An 18,462-nucleotide genomic window follows, 5' to 3' on the forward strand; every position below is an offset into this window, starting at 1 on the left:
CCCCACAAATAACCCAGAGATCCATTTGAAATAAAAGGACACATTCTACTCTTGTAAAAACACCCCGATTCCCGGACCGTCCGTGGGCCGGATTTAGAAGGCGGTTGGGTAGCATCCAGCCCACGGGCCTTAGGTTGCCTACCCCTGTTCTAACTCACTGAGAGCTGGAGGAAGTGCCCCCACCCATTTGTCCACTGGCACAGAGCCTCCTCTCCATTGCTTTCTTAATGGCTCATCATCTTTCCTTCGTTCTCTTAATAGCCCGACACCCAGGCAATTTCCTCATGTGGAAGCCGGCCGGCCTTCTATTTAAACCCTTGCTGGATCCAGGAGTTCAGGAGGCTTGATTAAAATCTGACACATACTGGATCCAGGAATTTAGGGAAGTCTGGCATCCCCAAACACAAGACAATATGCACGTGTGTGTGTGTGTGTGTGTGTGTGTGTGTGTGTGTGTGTGTGTGTGTGTGTGTGAACAAGACCTGGGGCAGAAATCAGAGAATAAGGAGCTTCCTTAAGATCCCGCAAAGCAGTCCGTTCCCAACCCACCGCCACTAAGTGCACCAGCTCGGGGGCGGCGCCCCCCTCAGACATGGAAAGGCTGCACCGCAGCAGCAACCAGCAGGCGCGAAAACTGCAGCTACCTGAGTTTCCCCGAGCGCCTCTTTTCCTCCCCGACACCTTCCTAGCTCCGGAATCTGTCAGTCACGCCTAACCCCCTCCCCTAACAGCGCATTTGTCCAATGGGGAGGGGAAAGTAGACTATGTCTTATCCTAAACCCGCCCGCCGTAGCCCTCCATCAAAACTCACCATAGACTTTAAAAAGGAGAGATTCACACTGGCTTCTCAACTTCGGGCTCCCTTACAGCTTGTTCTCCTTCCCCCGCCCCGTCCCGCCCCCACTTAAGATTGCATATAGCCCTTCAAAATAAAATGATTGTCTCGGGGAGTTTCGCTTAGCTGAGACTGGGAAGCAGCGAACCACCCACAAAACCAAAAGTAGCAGCAAACGCGAGTGTCCTGCCTGCCCTTTCAAACATGTCTCTTTGGAGGGGGATCCTATTCCTATCTACCCACAGTTAAGTCCTATTGAGTTCAGTGGGACCTACTCGCGGGTAAGTCTGCATCGGGTTGCAGCCTAAAAGTTTTAAAACATTTTAAAACGCAACGCTTGCAGCGTGCAAGGCTTCTACAACTTGAGCGCCGAATTTGAGCTGAAAGGGCAAAACTTGCTCTTCCTGTAGCTTGAAATGTGTCTTGCATGAGTTTTCTGAATGAAAAAACTAAGCCTTCTAAAATCCGCTCTCTAACTTGCAATAATCCTGAAGGTTTATGTGTTTTTTTAAAATTTTGTCCGTTGTATCTTGCTTTAACTTAAGCCGCTTGGAGACCTAGATGGTAAAAAGCTGAGGTGTAATTTTTTTTGTAAAGAAAGGAAGAATAGCAAGAAGTGAAGGGCCACAAACCACTCTCGCAGACCCAGCGGGCCCTCCCGATATGCAACATGAAATGTAACGGCCTACTTGGCAATTAACAACTCTAAAAAGCAACAACACACATCGTAATACGAAATAAATGAGGAAGAACATGAACCCCTGTTTTTGCCGCTACGTGAAATCCTACGGTACACTTATTCATTGTTTTCCGTGAGCTGTGCGCCTGGGGAAGGGGGGAAAGAGCCTAAAGGAACCAGGAATATCCATGTTCGGACAATGGAATTCGTTACTCTCATCTTTCCTATTTCTAAGGAATAGTTGGCAGCCTCAAGTTTGCTCGTAGGTCCTTTACCTCCCAGTTACATCAAGTCATGCCCTCACCCCACCTCTGCGTAAAGTAACCCCGCCCACCAGTCACTATGCAACCTGTTACTGCTCGGGAATGGCTATACACTCCGCCCTTCCCCCCGCTTCCTAACCAATAGCCCCGAAGAACTCTGGTCACATTGTCCTCGTTGATGCCCGCCCACATGGAACCAAACCACGCTCGCCCCTGGCCCCGCCCACCGGCTGCCTAGCGCCGTTCCATCATAGAGGCGCCGTGACTGGCAACCTGGATTCGCCTTGTGGGGGCGGCGCATGCGTGCGGCGAACGCTCCCTTCCCCGCTACCCTCCTCCCATCTTCTCTATCCCCTTCTGTCAGTTGGCTATCACCCGCCGCAGGAGCAGGAGCCGGGCCGGCTGGGCTCCCCGTTTTCCCGGCCCCCCGCCCACTAAACACCACTACCACTGGCCTCGGCAAAGAGCTTCCTTCCCCGTTGCCCCTCCGTCCTCTTTCTGTCGCCCTCCGCCAATGTCATGGACTCGCCCCCGATGCTGCACCCGGTGAAGCTCTATGTTTACGACCTGTCCAAGGGCATGGCTCGACGCCTCAGCCCCATCATGCTCGGTAAGAGGAGCCCCGGGGGTGGGATGGAGAGACGACCCCGTCGCCTCGGTTTCTGTCAGATGATGCCTGGGGTGGGTGGAGAGGAAGCCATTGCCCTCCTCGTGTTATTGGGGAAGGGGGTGGCTGATGGCTCAAATGGGAGGGGGCGGGCAGGGGTCCTACAGCCCTTCGCCGGGGTGGGGGGTGGGTGGGGAAGAAGGTGATATGGGTCTTGATCCTTAACCGCCGTCTGTGTTACATTGATCCTTAACGGGCGCCCTCCTCCTCCCCCGCCCCCTGCACACATACGTTACGTAAGAGGCTTCTTCGGGGCTTGGAGGGTGACCCGAAGTAACAGGGAAAGTGGTAATTTTACCTGTTCGCAATCCGAACAACCTTCTCTGTTTTCTCGTCCCAAAGGGGAGGTAGAGGGCTGGATGCACAACTCAAAGGTGGAGGGTAGACAGGGGTTACGTTAAGGAACAGCAGCAACTATACCCTTTCAACGTACAGTATCAGGAATGATATGCTGTATCTGCACACACCTCCAGCGTACGCCCGCCGCCCCCCCCCCCAGTACGAATCACACTTGTCTTGTCCCTGTGCAGTGACATATTAACTGTCTGAATATCCATTAGGTCCATAAGCATGGAAACCTTTTGTTGCAGAAGTACTATCCATTTTGGTCTTAATTCATGGAGGAGAAAGCTAGCAGAGGAAGGAGGACTGTTCTTAGTACTGCACAGAACTGTTAGGGGTTTGTGTTTGGAAAGGGCTGCTGGTCTAAATCGTTTACTTCCTTGTATTAAGCAGTTCTAGATGCTTAGTCATAACGGATCTAACAAGCCTAGAATACTTTAACTACTTTGCTATGAGTGATGCTTTTTATGTGGTTTAACTAAGAAAAGAATATAGGAGCAAAGCATTGGACTGCCTTATGAAATATATAGTGTTGTGAGAATATGCTTCTTTTATCACATTCTTAGCTCTTCCTCCTATTTTTTACTTAAATGTCTATCTCTGAAAGTTGTCCAGGACACCAAACACCAAAGCAGTAAACTACAGTTAAAAATAAACTAAAAACATATGTAAAAGACTTATCGAAACATGTAAAGCATACCTACACGGCTTGTAATTGCAAGGTTACAAAGAACAGTATTTCTAAGCCATCAAATGCCTAAGTAAACAGGAATGGTTTTTAAGTCTTCCTGAATGTTAGCAGTGAGGGAAACAGGCAAAACACATCAGGGAGGGCATTTCATAAAGGGGAAACAGCCACCCAAAATGCCCTGTCATGGGTCATTCCCAACAAGGCAGCACCATCTTCAAGGGCAGCCCCACACTGCAGTAGTCAAGGCAGGAAGTCAGCAGAGCATGGACAACTGAGTCCAGGCTATCCAGGAACAGCCATGGGCATATGCATTCATAGACAAAGAAGCTACTTGAGACTCCAGTGACAGGTTAGAGTCCAGGAGTTCTCTAGGCTATGAACCTGTGCCTTCAGGGAGAGTGCAACCCCTCACAGAACAAGTTGTCCACCTAGTTTTTGGACTTCAGAAAAGGAGAAAAACAGAAACTGCTCACCCCACAGCACCTCCATCTTAGCAGGATTCAGCCTCAGTTTATTGGCCCTCAACACTACCCAGACACAAGTGTCCAACATTTCTAGAGAGAATTCCTAGACACTTTCAGAAACAACCTGAAGAATATCACACAACCTGAAAGTAGAGTGTGATTGCTTTTTGATATTGAAGTAAGGGTGTGCAAAGTTACCATAAATTACTCCTTCAGGCATATGCCTGTATGCAGAGGAAGGCTCACATACAAAAAGCAACATATGTATTTTATACTTTTCTGAAGATGAACATTGTTCTGCAATTCCATTACAAGATTTACATTTCACTGCAAAATTTCTGTTCGACAATAGGTCTGTCATGAGTTAAGAGAGGCAGGGGAGTTAAAGGACAACATTACAGAGATAGAAGCTTTTCATTTATACTGTGCATACAGACTAGAAGTTTAGAATAATAGTTTGCATCCTAAAATGAGTTAACTTAATGAAGCTCACTGAAGGAAATCTCCACATCTGAGTTTGCACTGTCACTATGAGCAAGGAAAGTTTCACAACAGATTATCCATTTAACCTGCATGGAATATAAGTACCTCCCACACTGAACTCTATTCTACTTAAGGCTGGGCTTTTGCTTTTGTACTGCAGACTTATGCAAGTTATTCCGCATTCTTTCCCAAAAAACAGGGGAAGTATATTTGTATGTGATAAATACAATAATTCCTTTTCCCAATAAATCTAGATTAAATGTAGCCACTAGGAAACTGAATGAGAACTGATTCACACAAATGATTCCAATTTAATTTATATTGTTTCAGCTATCTCTGTCTCTACCATCAAGCTAGTAGTACAAGTATACTAAAGCTAAATCTGCAGCCTCATGTATGTTGACACCTACTATGAAGTGCACAGGCACAGGACTGAAGCCTCAGCAATATGTAGGGAATTGGGCAGGGGAGAATATTACTGGGATTTCCCCAGGTTAGACTTTTTAAAAAATGTACTTTCACTGTTGTATTTAAACTTCATGCATTTTGAAGGTTAATATTAAAGATACAAAAACTCTATACTGTTTGGTTAGAAGTGAATACAAAAAAGAGAGAAATAAATACTTTGTCGATTTACATGATTTGTACTATAAGAAAGATTAACATTTACAATAAATCATCATGATAGGGTTTTACACATTATACTTCACAGCCTACCCTTGTCCCCAGGTCCCACCCATAATTTCTCTAGTACCGGTAATTGTCATTCTAAGCAGAAGTGAGAAGAACCACCTTTCAGAAGTTTACAAAAAGTTGCTCTGCCTGGTTATCTGGACATTCATATGCACTGCAGGCCAGTAACTATTTGCAAGCCTGGCAAATCTGTAGTCTAATACAGTAGTTATAGGACCTTTTGCATCACGTCTCATCTTCTGAGCTGTTTGTAAAGTAAAACATGTTGCTTTCAGGAATTAGCACTGTGTCCTATTCAGAAAGTCTGAATTCTTCCCCTGTAATCATAAAACCCAGGGGTTAGAGCACAAGCTATTCCTAATTCCATCAACTACCAACTTGTGGGTGGGGGAGAACACTATTTTTCCTGCTTTTTCTTTTAGAAAAGCACTGTTATGAATTTACGTGTAAGTGTATTGTAGGGAAATGTGAATTAGTAGCCATGGAAAGTGAGTAACAGATTGCAACATGCAAACTGAGTTGCTGATTATAGTTTTCTTTTTATATGCAGGTAAGCAGCTGGATGGCATTTGGTGAGTAGCTAGACTTAACATTAATTGGTGTTTTCATACCATAAAACATTTCCACAATTATGTGCTACACAAACTATTTCATGAGTGTTCAGGAAAGTAGCAACATCAAATTAGGTAGGCCACGTTATTAGGTGCTTTGCATGGTCCTTTCAATGCTGGATGGGGGTGCCTCACTTTTTGGAGTAAGGGCTCATTCACACACTTTCTAGGCAATTTGATTAGAGACTCATTATTTTCACAATTTGTAAGGACAGAAAATGCTGTCTGAAATTAGGTAAAGATCTGGGGTTTTTTTGTTTTTCAATAGTCTTCCTAAACAGATTGATATAGGACTATATGAGGCTAGAGGCTGCAGGTAACTTTTAGACTTGGTCATGTTCAATCTCTGGTGTATCTCACTACTTATATGTTTCTACCTGTCCTGTTTCCACCCCCTTCAGGCACACTTCCATAGTTGTTCACAGGGATGAGTTCTTCTATGGTAGTGGTGGGATCGCCAGTTGTCCACCTGTAAGTCTTGGAACTTCTTTTCTATACCTACTTTTTCCTCTCTTATTTTTCCCAATATTTTTTGTTGATCTATTTCTGTATCCCATTCAGAAAAATAGCAAGTAACTGGAATATTTAGTGCATTATGGCCAGCTCTCAAACATCCAGTACATCATGCTCTAAAGCAAGGGTGGGGAAGCTCCAGCTTGCAGGCTCCTCAGTTGGCTTGAGATGCAATTTCAGCCAAGATACACCCACTTGCCCTACACCTGGTTATATAGGACGTCAGGTAAAGATGAGGCTTTAAACGAAAGGGACTAGCAGGCATTGCTGAACAGCCTTTTTCACAGCGCTTCCCAAGCGCCCAACAGTCAGTTGATTGGCAGAACTTCAGAAATGCTGTTCAAGGTACTTTACAAGCCCAGTGCTTAGCACATGGAAATCACTCCACAAGGGGCAGCATAAGCTTCCTTTGGAAAGAAAGAAAAATGTGCAATTTTTAAAAGGAGCATTTATTTTATTTCCAAAGGAAATTGTTGTATTCAAAGCACTTCAAACAGCCTTCGCTGCAGAGGAGATGGTCCAGTTTTAGGAGCATTTCCATCTCTGCAGAGACTTCAAAGTGACTCCCTCTAATCAAAAATCAGCTGACTGTTAATTAGAAGGAGCTTATTTCAAGGTGCTCCCAGTGCCAATCATTGGCACTGAAGGGATATATTGAAAAGAGGCTGTTCTAACTGTTGATCAGCTAATCGTTTTTTTAACAGCAACTTTCTTTTAACTTTGACATGTGCCAGTCACCTGAAGTCTTTATTATGTCAGGTGATTGACAGGTAGATGGTCCAACCCACCTATTAAAGTTGGTCCATGGTTGGGGGAAGATAAGTACCGTTATCTAGGCCATCAACAGGATCCAGTTCCCCACCCCCGCTCTAAACTATTTATTCAATCAAACTTGGTGTAATTTTAATGTACAATGAAACTGAAATGCTTTCCTCTCATAGCTGATACTGAGGTCCTAAGCCCCCCTTAATCCACAAATTTTAAAGCTGATTGGTAAGCAACAAAGCAGAGTAGGAATCAAATTTGGTTTATCTTTTTCCTTCTGTTCACCACCTCCAGACTGAGTATGTGCAAGAGTCCTTCTGGAACTTGACTGCTATAAGCTCTTACTAGTGTTTTGGGAAATATGGTAATTGATGTGAGCAATTTTTTTCGGGGGGGGGGAGGGATGCAGAAATATTTCAGCATTATATATTCCCCATAGGAGACTGGTAAATTGTTCTTGATTTCTGAATATCCTCCTGCATATACACTTCACAGGGTGGGACTCTGCTTGGGCCCCCAGACTCTATTGTAGACCTGGGATGCTCAGAAGTTTCAGAAGAGCTGTTCTTGGAATACTTGTCCTCATTGGGTGAATCTATATTCCGGTGAGAGAATGCTGCTTTCTTTCTATTTTAATATTCTGGTGACTGCATGTAATTCCTGTTGAAAGGGATGCCCGTGTACCCCTTCGTGCCAAGCTGCTTCACTATTGAGTTATGGTTAGTTTAATATAGAATTGTCTCATAATCTTAGAATGGTAAGTGAGTTCTAAATAGTTTCTGTACTTCAGTACACAACTGAGATCAACTGCACGTAGATTGAAGTCCCAACACTCTTTGTGTACTAAAAAGTTATTTAGAGAAGAAAGGATTTTTAGTGGAGAAGCAGTTGGGGGATGGAATGCTTAACTCATTTCCTGCTTGTAGCCTTTCCATTCTAGATTCCCAAATAGGCAAATATACATTCGGAAGCAATTGAAGAGAGGCCAGTTTGGTGTGAAGTTGCAAAGCAGGAAACAGGTTAAATATCACCTCTAGCTTCTCCATTTGCCATTCCCCCTGCATAGCTGCTCTTAACACAGGTCTGAGTGTTATGGGGTGAATTAGCTTTACACACACACACACACACACACACACACACGAGTGTATATTTTCCTATAATCCCTCTAAAAGAGGTCGGTCTTGCTATATTCATTCATTATTATTCTCTCTGAAATTCTTTTTCTTGGGGTCACAGAGGAGAGGCTTATAACCTTTTTGACCATAACTGCAATACATTCAGCAATGAAGTGGCACAATTCTTGACAGGGAGGAAGATCCCTTCCTACATCACTGACCTTCCATCTGAAGTTCTTGCAACGTAAGTAGAGTCCTCTTTTTTATTACATCCATATCATTGATGCCAAATTTAACAGACATGGTTTTTCAGGAATACTGAGGACATGGCACAGATTTTACTAGCTTGGAATATAGATATATCTTTCAGACTGATTTCCAACCAAATGACACTAAGATCTAAGCTATGATAAACACCCTTTCCCCCAAAAAAGCAGTCTGCAACTGAAAAAGCAACTGCAGGGCACCATTCCAGAACATGTTCCCGATCAATATTGGGAGTCTGTGTGGGTTTCCTCCATGGCTTCTGTTTGCCCCAGAGGTGATGTTTGCAATAAACAGCGCTTTCAGGGAAGGTTATTTGTCACAGGAAACCAGGGCAAGGCCTTAATCTGGTTAAGGTCCTTGTGGCTGCTTTTTCATCAAAATAAAATAAAAGTGGCTGGTTCAAGCATGCTTCTAAAAAGCATGCTTATTGTAACATGTTGTTTAAGCCTAAGAGGGGTACTGTTTCATCTCAGTTAATGTAATTCTCCAAAGAGCCATCACAACTTTTAGGACTTTGGCTATTTTTATAAAACAAGCAAGCTGTAGGGGCAGATGGCAGAGAAACAATAGTAAGTGCTCTTACCAAAGTTATTTTTGAAGTGACTTACTCAAAACTCTGTGCAAACAGAGGACTTCTTTGGACATGAAACTTGTTGGAACATGTGGTTGTTACTTGCATTAGTTAGGAGTATTGTCAGTTTTCAGTCCTGTCTGCTTTGGGCTGGACTAGCTCATGAGCATTACAAGCATTGCATTGCTTTGAAAAATACATCTGTAGAGGGTTCAGTGGGTTGCACACCCTGTTATGTGTCTAGCCCCATCTAAAACATAGCGATGGAAAGTAGATGCAGCATGCAGTTTGAAACAAATATCCCCCAATATGGCTTGCAATATGGGAGAATGTTGGAACACAATTCTCAGCCTATTACATTGCCAGCTGTGGCACAAATGGAGAGGTGTGACACCCAGTACCTGTTGCAGTGGAGACTGGGGCATAACTTTTGGCTCATAGCAACATGCAGCTTATGTTCCGTGCTCCAGCAGCCAATACTACACTGCAAGCAACCCTGGGGCTCTGCAGTGTGGGATGGCAACATGTTTTTGAGTAAATGCACACCAACCCAGACATTTCTACCGCTACAACCAAGAGGCACAGATTGCCCACCCCCTGCCCTAAAGGTGGACTTGACAAAGAAATGCTTATGTGCTGCTGTACTTCCAGGTGTTACAAGTGAGGCCTGTGCTGATCTCCTTTACACTCCATCTGATTTGCCGATGGATGAAATAGTGGCATGGGCTCGGCTCAGCTCATGTATCGTTTTATAGGAACATCCTTAGTAGTTTGCCTTCATTCTTCTCTATAAGCAGCTTTGTTTTTAATTTTAGTTGAGAACCCGTTCGTGTTCAGAGTGCTTGGAAAACTTAAACTCTCTCTTCCCCAACCATCCCTTATGTCTTTCTTGTGGCTTCAGACCTTTTGGACAAGCTCTTCGACCTCTCCTCGACTCTATTCAGATCCAGCCACCTGGAGGAAATAATTTCAGCAGGCATAATGGACAGAGCTAGCATACCTGGTGGAAAGTGCCTCAATTTACCATGGCATTTACTTTTTAAACTCCAGCGTACCAGATTCCTATCTTATCATTTATGCCAGCGTTAACAGCAAGATGGTGCACCAGACTTTCCAGGGAGAGCATTTACTGGATTGCATGTGATACAATGCTACCGGGGGAAAATGGTCATAAAGTCAAATAGCGTATTTACTTACTAAATTTGTTTTTGTCTTGGTTATGTTTGGGTGCTTTTGAAATATCCCTTGCTGAGAAAGTGGAGATTAGGAAACCCATTGCACAACTTAAGTAATGTGAGTGGCACTGAGTATGCTAGTCTAAGCCATTCCTCGCAAGACTTGCTTATTTCTATTACCCTTGTTAGTGTATTTCTGGCAGAAATAACCCAAAAGGTGTGAGTCTTGCAACACTGAAGTTCCTAATACTAACTCAGTGCTAAGCTTGAATGTTCTTTTAATTCTTTTGTAGGGGGGGGAGCTAAAAACAGTCACTGTAAACTAATTTCTGTCTTAATTTGATAATATAGGTTAGCTCCTTTATGGCAGTAATCTCTACGGTAAACTACTGAATTGAGTTCTAATTCTGGGTATGAGTGACTGCAAGACATTCAAGTCTTGCAATACCTAAACTGGACTGGAGATTGTGTATGTTCTCTCCAGTGTCAGGTGAGATCATTCCCGCAAATCATTTTTAGCCCTATGTGAAGAAAAATGTGTTAGAACTGGGATCTCTATAAACAGAAAAGTCTGTTTAATTACATACCTGCTATCACAATTATTTCTTTAATGGGCTGTTAATTGCTAAATAATAGCTGCTCTGGAACAAAGTCCAAAATCAATATTATCACCCACTATTTAAGGAAGAGGGAACTTGTTTCTCAAACTAGACATGTCTTAAGAACATGATTGAAAAATATCTGTTTGGACTGACCATGTCATGTTTGTTCAGTGGTGAAGAACTTTTCCCACACCATGGTCTCAATCTGGATCAGGAGCCCCTGCTGCTGCTTTTGCAAACAGAGGCACGGTTGATCTAAGTACATTTCTGAACCATCTCCTTAAAAGTCACATATAGTCCAAAACATGTGTCTTCCAGATTTTTTGAAGATTATATTTGGAGGGTCATCTATTCAGGAACAAAAGCAAAAGGATCATTCTTTCCTCTCCTTTTCTCTTCTCTCTCAAGGCTTTTGGAGCAATAGCTGCTACCATTTGAAAATGCCCTGTCTGCCTAATAAAGGCCTTCTCCAAATTCAGCATGATCAATTCATTATCAATTCATTATTGAATATCAATCAACTCTGAAAGGTCTATGCTCTTTCTGTTTTTAACAATAGGCTGATTCCCACCCACCACCCCCAATAACTAATGCTCTTGAAAGAAGCACAGTGAAAAGCTATAATTTTCTGTTCAGACATGGCAGGAACAGGGGGACTGTTAATGCTCAGTCATAATAATCACATGTACAGTACCCTAAAATACAGCAGTATTCAATAATTTGTTAATTAAAACCCTAAACAAGCAGCTAGATTACCATTTGAGAATATAGTGTGTATGCCTTTAGGTTGATGCAGCAGGAAAGGCTGTTCTCTTGCCCCATGCCACCACCATTCATCTATTCCCTGGTATGAAATTCTTCCAGTGACAGGTAATAAAGGAAGGGATGAAGAGAATGGTGAAGGAATTGGGTAACCTCCTCTGCTGCTTCAGAACCTTTGGACAAGATCTCCAGATTGCCACCTGGCAACCTCATGTTTTCTGCTGGTAGCATTTTAAACCTGTTTTGATGACCATTTCTATGTGTAAAGTAGGGTAGCAGTAAATCTGGTCCTGAATGTTCTTTCAATAGATCATCTTCTGCTTGTAAAAACACACTTGTCTCCCCTCATTTATTGCAGTGGATGGGGGTTTGTGGTAGGAAAGAAGAACAGCAAATCTATTAACCATTAAAAAACCATCCTGCTGAAGGTTGCCAGAGCACTGAACAACTCTATGCTTAAGTTTTTTCCTTCCATTTCTACAACCACAACCAAAGCTTATTTATTTCCTACTTAAGTCCATAGAGTTCAATGGAACATACTTTGTAGTAAGCATGTTTTAGGTTTTCAGCTTGAGAAATGCCAGCAGTTCGTCTTTACCTTTGTGTATCATAAGCATTCCTTCTATTCCTTCCTACATGCCATTCTCCAGCTGACTGGTGCATCTGGCCAGATGCAGAAGTGGAATAAGTCCTGGAACTTACTTGACCACCCTAATCTAAGCACTTTCCTTCCCACAACTTTAGGAATGTGCAGTGTGATCTGGTGTATGTTTACTCAGAAGTAAATCCCACTGATTTCAATGGGCCTTACTCCCAAGCAAGTACATATATGATTGCAGCTTTGGACATCTTCACTGGGACTGAAAGTAGTTGATGCCTCTTGCATTATGGAACCTAATTTGTCCCCTGCTGCTGTTTCCAGTAAAGAGATGAGCCTGTTTTTCTGTTCTGTAATGTGTATGGGCTCTTTCTTCACTTGTGTGCAATAATGATTAGAGCCTCTGCATCTAGGGAAGTTCTAGAAGAAGCTGCATTTTAGGGCCTAAATTATCCAGTTGTATCTTCTACCAGTTAACATGGTTGAGTATGGATATTCCATAGTCAAGGGCTTGTTTTAAACCGATTAGACAGGACAGCCATGTTCACACCTAGCATTCCACTCAGTCCCATGTATTTATAAAAAAATGAAACATGTATATGTGTGTAAATGGATAGATACACTTCCAGCCTAAACTGGCTGACAGTGGGCAGGGGAACCTGAATCTGCTCTTGTATGAGAGCAGAGTCTTGGTCCAAGTGATGGATCTTGTCATTTCTGGGGATTCCGTTTTGCCATTTTATAATTAAAATAAAGCCGTTGCCAGAAATAAGTTTGGTCTCTCGTTGTTTTTTTTTGTTTGTTTGTTTTATCATCACTGTTCCTGTTTACCTTGATAGATAATAGTCTGGAATGGTACTGTATTATACAAGTCATAGCATTTATTAACATAATTATTAACACACACACCCTCCCGTCACCCTAAGGTCCCAGGGTGGGTTGCAGTATTAAAAACAATATTAAAAACAAATCAAACAAACAGTTTAGGGAAAAGAGCAGGGGTAGAACCTACTCCTCCCATCATCCCTGGCCATTGGCCATACCATCTGGGACTGATGAGATTATCTAGGCCTTCTTAATAGGAAGATGCTTGTCTGGAAAAGGGGCCTCAGAAGCCTGAGATAGAAAAAGATTCCACGACTCGGAAGGTAGCTATAGCTCCTAATTGTTTCCCATCTTTGGCAGAAGAGGCACAATTAGAAGGAATTATGAAGAGCAAATACATGCAAATGTAACACGACAGTGCAGAACTTGGGGTATTTTAGCTCTGAATTTGGTGCATGCGTACATACATGCGGAATAACCCAAAGCCTTAGAATCTAAGGCTTGGACTAAGGGAGCTGAAGCTCCAGTCTCATCATATCCTTCGTAAAATATTCCTGATGCACATAAGATGCCACAGTGGAGGAATACAGTGCTCTTCTAGCCAATATAAAAATGGTATGAAAGCTGTATAAAGAGCTACATCCAAAAAGATTGAGTGAAGCAGAAAGATTATGACTGACCAGAAGATGAATGTAATATTAGCAATAAATTTGTCACAACTATGCCGGCTTTTAAAACCCCAGCTAGGTAGAATGTCAATTCATTTCTTATATTACCATTAGGTGGCACTAGCAGGTGCCTGTTCTTAGTTCTTCAGACCTTTAACATAACCTTGGGTTACAAACACTTCGGGTAACAAACTCCGCTCACCCAGAAGTAGTACCTCGGGTTAAGAACTTTGTCCCAGGATGAGAATGGAAAGCGGCAGCAGGACGCCCCATTAGCGAAAGCGCACCTCAGGTTAAAAATGGTTTCAGGTTAAGAACGGACCTCTGGAACAAATTAAGTTCGTAACCCGAGGTACCACTGTATTGGGCCTTACACACGTCTGCATGGGAACATACTTTATCCCTACTTTTAATAAGGAAAAGTAGCTTCAGCTCCTCCCACCATGTGACATCATGTGCACCACACACATGATATCATACACGCGCACTGGGCTCGCCCAATGTTGGGCAGAACCCGGCGCACCTGGTGGGTGGTTAAACCTTTCCACAGATGCCCTTTTTCTACTGCCAACCACCCTCCGGCCTACTATCTGCTCAGACCAGAAGTAGCTAATGTGTAAATGGACCCCTGGCTCACGTTGGGCTATAATTCACATCATCCCTGACATGGTGGCTGGAGCTGATGGGAGTTCAACAAGCTTTGGAGGGCCAAAAGTTCCCCATCCCACTGCACCGCTGATTCCATTTCTGTCCTGCTTGTAGGCAAGAGACTAGAAGGACTGGTCCCTCAAATGATTTAATCTAATCAAACTAGATTTACCCACTGCCTCTCCTGATGTACATGCTTTAGACAGACGGAGTTCTCTCTCAGTGGCTTCATATAGATTTTTAAATAGCACAGAATATTTGTGAGGCCCACAGCAAAATGCTATGCAGTTGTTCACTGCACCATTGTGCCTCCTACTCCTAATTCATATGGCTAGCTCAGGAGGACACAATGATAAATGAAATCAAAACCCACTGAGAGGTTCAGCAGAATCAACAATTGCATTCCCTCTGTCTCTATCCCAGAATAGGGATATCAGGAACGACCAACACCCAAAAGGGTATTAGTGACCAGCTGATAATTATTAACTTTCTCAAGGTTAGAGAGGTCTTTTAAAGGAATGGTGGGGCTACTGCTTCCTTCAAGCGGTATTAGCTTGTGTTGTTGCTTTTCCTCTGAAGCCCAAAGCTCATTTCCCCTGCCACTGGCATTTGTATTGCCTAAAGTTAGCTTCTCCCAGATAATATCTGCCCATATTATGATCTCTGGTCACAGCAGGAGGTGCAAATCAAATATCAAACTCACCTCTCAGCTTCTGTTCTCTCTTGAACACCAGAGAATTATGGTTGTGATCAAAGGCAGGACAAAAACCATATCGCCTTCATGCATCCTTGCACAAGTTCAGCCTTGGTAAAGGTAGTAAGATGGCTGTGCATTTCTCTCTCCTAGGTTACAGAGGAGCAAAGGGATCCTGACTTTCTCACTTAGCGGCTGTATAGTGTTGACGCATCCAGAATCACTTGGGACTGTGGCTGGCTTTTTGCCAAGCTCAGCTTCATTAAGGAGCAATAGCAAATATCCACAGAGAGAGTTATAATGGCCATGCTGCACCCTTTCCAAATTTAGTAACTCTGAACCTGGTTCCTTAGTGCTCAGCCTTCATTTCTCATATATCTGTCAGAGTGAGATTCCTTAGGCAAAAAGAAAAAGTTCTGTGGGGAAAAATAGGGGCATCCCAAAATCTTTCAGCACCCTTAACAAAGTACAGCTCCTAGGATTCTTTGAGGGAAGCCAAAATTGTTAAAGTGGTATCATAGTACAGTACTTTAACTTTATGCTGCGGATATGGCCTGGCAATAAAAATAGAATAAAGGTAAAGAACTAACAATTTGCTGCCCTCTCATGAAACTCAAGATCAGCTGCTTAAAATAGCTGGTTCACAATGCCTAGTGGTCCAGTTTTGCCTGTGGCCCATACTTGTTCTTTAAAATCTTTTATTTATTCAACTTTGGTATTTTCTTAACACACATACTTCAGATAAATTTTAAATAGTTCCTTAATGGACACAATTTCCTGATGAAGTGCTATCACTAGATTTTTGAACTGAAATGTCTGCTTAATTTTGAACTTTGAGTAATTCTGTTCCTGCACCCACACATGGGATGCCTTTGCACTATTATCATTCTAATAACTTTCCACTTGCAGCACCACAGACTGAGTGACTGCCTTTGGTCATGCCACCAGTTTGAAGCAAGTCAAGCCTCAATACTCTTCTGTAAAATAAATGGGAAAGATAAAACTTAGCTTAGCCAATCTAGCCTTTAAAAAAACAACCATACACAGGGCAGCACTAAAAGGTACGTAGCAGAAACAGATAAAGGGGGACTTACGGTATTTTTATTTATTTCATAAAATTGATATACCGCTTGATTGTAGAAAACCTCAGAGCAGTTAACAATAAGTTTTTGTGGACTAACATCTGTAGGAACCCTGCTGCAATTCACAGCTTGGCCTATCCCAACTACACAATTGCTTGGGCACGGCAACATTTTATTTTAAATGCAGCAGTGAAGGAGCTTGGAATCATAAAAGCATGCTCCAGAATACATTGCAGAAAATGATGTGCATCACCCAGCCAAGAGGTGGACTCCGACCCTCTGAAGTTGCATGTGACCCTGGAATGATCCTCTAGAGCTATGCATGCAGCTAAACATTCTGTTCCTTCTCTGGCCACTTCCAAAACCATAAAAACAGAAGAGGGATGACAGGTGAAAGATATCACACTAGCCTGAGCACTTGGAAATCATGGCTGGTACTGAGCGTTAATGCCTCCTCTCTTGAGGCATTGTGCCCTGTGCCGCATTCCCCATCCGAACCAAGATCCCTGTTGGGATCCAAAAGGGAATATGGTGACCATTCATGCTTCTTAAAAAGTTTCAAAATAATGTCCCAATAACTTAAACTTAGGGCATCCAAAATATAGTGCTTTCGGTTGCATGGCTATCATTACTTCTCCAGCAATTATTATTCAGGAGGAAAATGTATTTATGTTTTATTCTATAATACATCAGTGCTATTTAATCTTTAACAAGTTCTTTAAATTATAGCTCACCATAATTTCAATGAGTTACCGCAGCTGCCTTCTAAAGCCAAATATTTTGCCAGGTCTGGGAGAAGGATAAATACATTATAATAATGCCTGCATTGAGCAAGGCTAGCACTTGTGACAACTGACAACTGTTCTGTTTGAGCATTTCGTTGCCACAACTCCGACACAGTCATATTTGATTTATCATTTGCATCCAAATGCGATGATTGATGGCTTCAGGCTCATTCCAGCATTCAGGACAAATAAACAAATGTAATCATGCCATGCAGCTATCAGGCATAGACAGATGACTTCATTGTTATCTGAGAGAGTGGACAGTCATATCTTTCCTATGATTTCACCAGTTCTATCAGCATGAATTAACTATTATTGCAAACAATATGCCCAGCCCTGAAGGCAGGAAGCATTTCAGCATCATTTGGGTTGGAATCCTATACCTCTATTTGAAATCGGCTGGACCTACTTCAGTTTGATAGCTTCCAGATTGCTCTATCAGTCTACCTGTTTTTTCCTCAGTATTTAGATGTTAATGCAGATTGGAATGCTGTTCTAGAATACTAGAATTTTAGAAGTTTTGCTCTCCATCCCTGTGGTATATTGTTATGGGTTTGCAGTGGGTGGGGGATGATCCCCTAAAATTCCTGGGTGCCATGTTCTCCACATAATTTCCGAAATTGATCAATGGATTTAGCAACACCTAAAAAATAACTCAAGCCAACTTCGTCAGGAGATTGGCTGAGAGAGGTGCCATCAAAGAACAAAACAGGTGGTGGGAAAGTCATTACCCTTACAAAAGGCACCCAGTGGTGTGTTAATTAGCAAAGGACAATAGCAGAGTTGGGAGGGGGAGGTTGCCAGAGTTACAGGGGGCATGTTGTCACCACAGGAAAAAGTGCCCCTTTTGCATGAGACGGGTTGCCTTTTAGCAAGGGTTTTGGTCAGGCTTTCTCAACCTCAGCCCTCCAGATGTTTTGAGACTACAATTCCCATCACCCCTGACCACTGGTCTTGCTAGCTAGAGATAATGGGAGTTGTAGGCCAAAAACATCTGGAGGGCCAAGGTTGAGGAAGCCTGGTTTTAGTGAACTAGAAGGGTGGGGCCAGATGCGATGCAAGCTGAGGGACAATCTGTGTAGCGGAGACATAGATATGGCATTCTGCCTGCTTTTTAATCCAAAGCTGTGCTGCTGTGGGGAGCAAGCGCCTCTTGAGATGTGATGCACAGAACCCTCTCTTCATCCAGACTCAGGTTTAAATATGTGTAAACAAATCATATTTCAAAAAGAGACCACAGTCTACACTGTGCCTCATTTTTCCCAAAGGAAACACAAACCCTGGTTAAGTGTCAAAACCCATGGAATCTCATAATGCTTGGCAGAGATCAGGGTGGCTGGTAAAAATATATCGTCTGATACTGTGAGCAAAGAACCAGTTGAATGAAGATTCAACCAGCCACAAGTATACATGGAATAAGGGAGGCCATTTGTCCTTTGCTTCAGGAAGCAAAATGTTCAGGGCCAGCTCTGATCATGTCCCTAATTGCATCAGGGTGAAATTTAGTGTGAAACCTTCCAGCAGCCACCTAATGCAATGACTAATGCAATAAATAAACAAAGAAAGGGGGTGTGCTGTTTGTTATGGCATGACAATGTCAAAGTAAGTAGCAGTAAAGTGGAAGTTGACAGTTCTTATCAAATATGGTTGGGTGAGTGGATAGG

At 42.9% G+C, this 18,462-nt stretch overlaps 2 protein-coding genes across 5 annotated transcripts in view; one reads left to right on the forward strand and one right to left on the reverse strand.

Moving 5' to 3' along the window:
* The window catches only part of XRCC6 (X-ray repair cross complementing 6), a 30,036-nt gene extending 15,074 nt beyond the window's left edge, over positions 1 to 14,962 (reverse strand). For 2 of the 4 annotated variants that reach the window (XM_035127667.2, XM_035127662.2), the window contains exon 1: positions 645 to 770. The gene's annotated coding sequence lies outside the window, so the exon portion shown is untranslated. Of the gene's footprint in view, positions 1 to 644; positions 771 to 14,940 lie in introns of those variants that run through there. The other 2 variants (XM_035127665.2, XM_035127664.2) reach the window with 2 other exon arrangements.
* DESI1 (desumoylating isopeptidase 1) lies at positions 2,007 to 12,886 on the forward strand. Its single transcript, XM_035127668.2, has 6 exons — positions 2,007 to 2,387; positions 5,668 to 5,689; positions 6,130 to 6,199; positions 7,502 to 7,611; positions 8,243 to 8,365; positions 9,861 to 12,886. The coding sequence occupies exons 1-6, from the start codon at positions 2,297 to 2,299 to the stop codon at positions 9,952 to 9,954; spliced, it is 510 nt and encodes a 169-aa protein (XP_034983559.1). The 5' UTR covers positions 2,007 to 2,296; the 3' UTR covers positions 9,955 to 12,886.
* Positions 14,963 to 18,462: the final 3,500 nt, after the last annotated feature.

The sequence above is a fragment of the Zootoca vivipara genome, chromosome 10 (assembly GCF_963506605.1).
Source record: "Zootoca vivipara chromosome 10, rZooViv1.1, whole genome shotgun sequence".
Classification (NCBI taxonomy): Eukaryota; Metazoa; Chordata; class Lepidosauria; order Squamata; family Lacertidae; genus Zootoca; species Zootoca vivipara.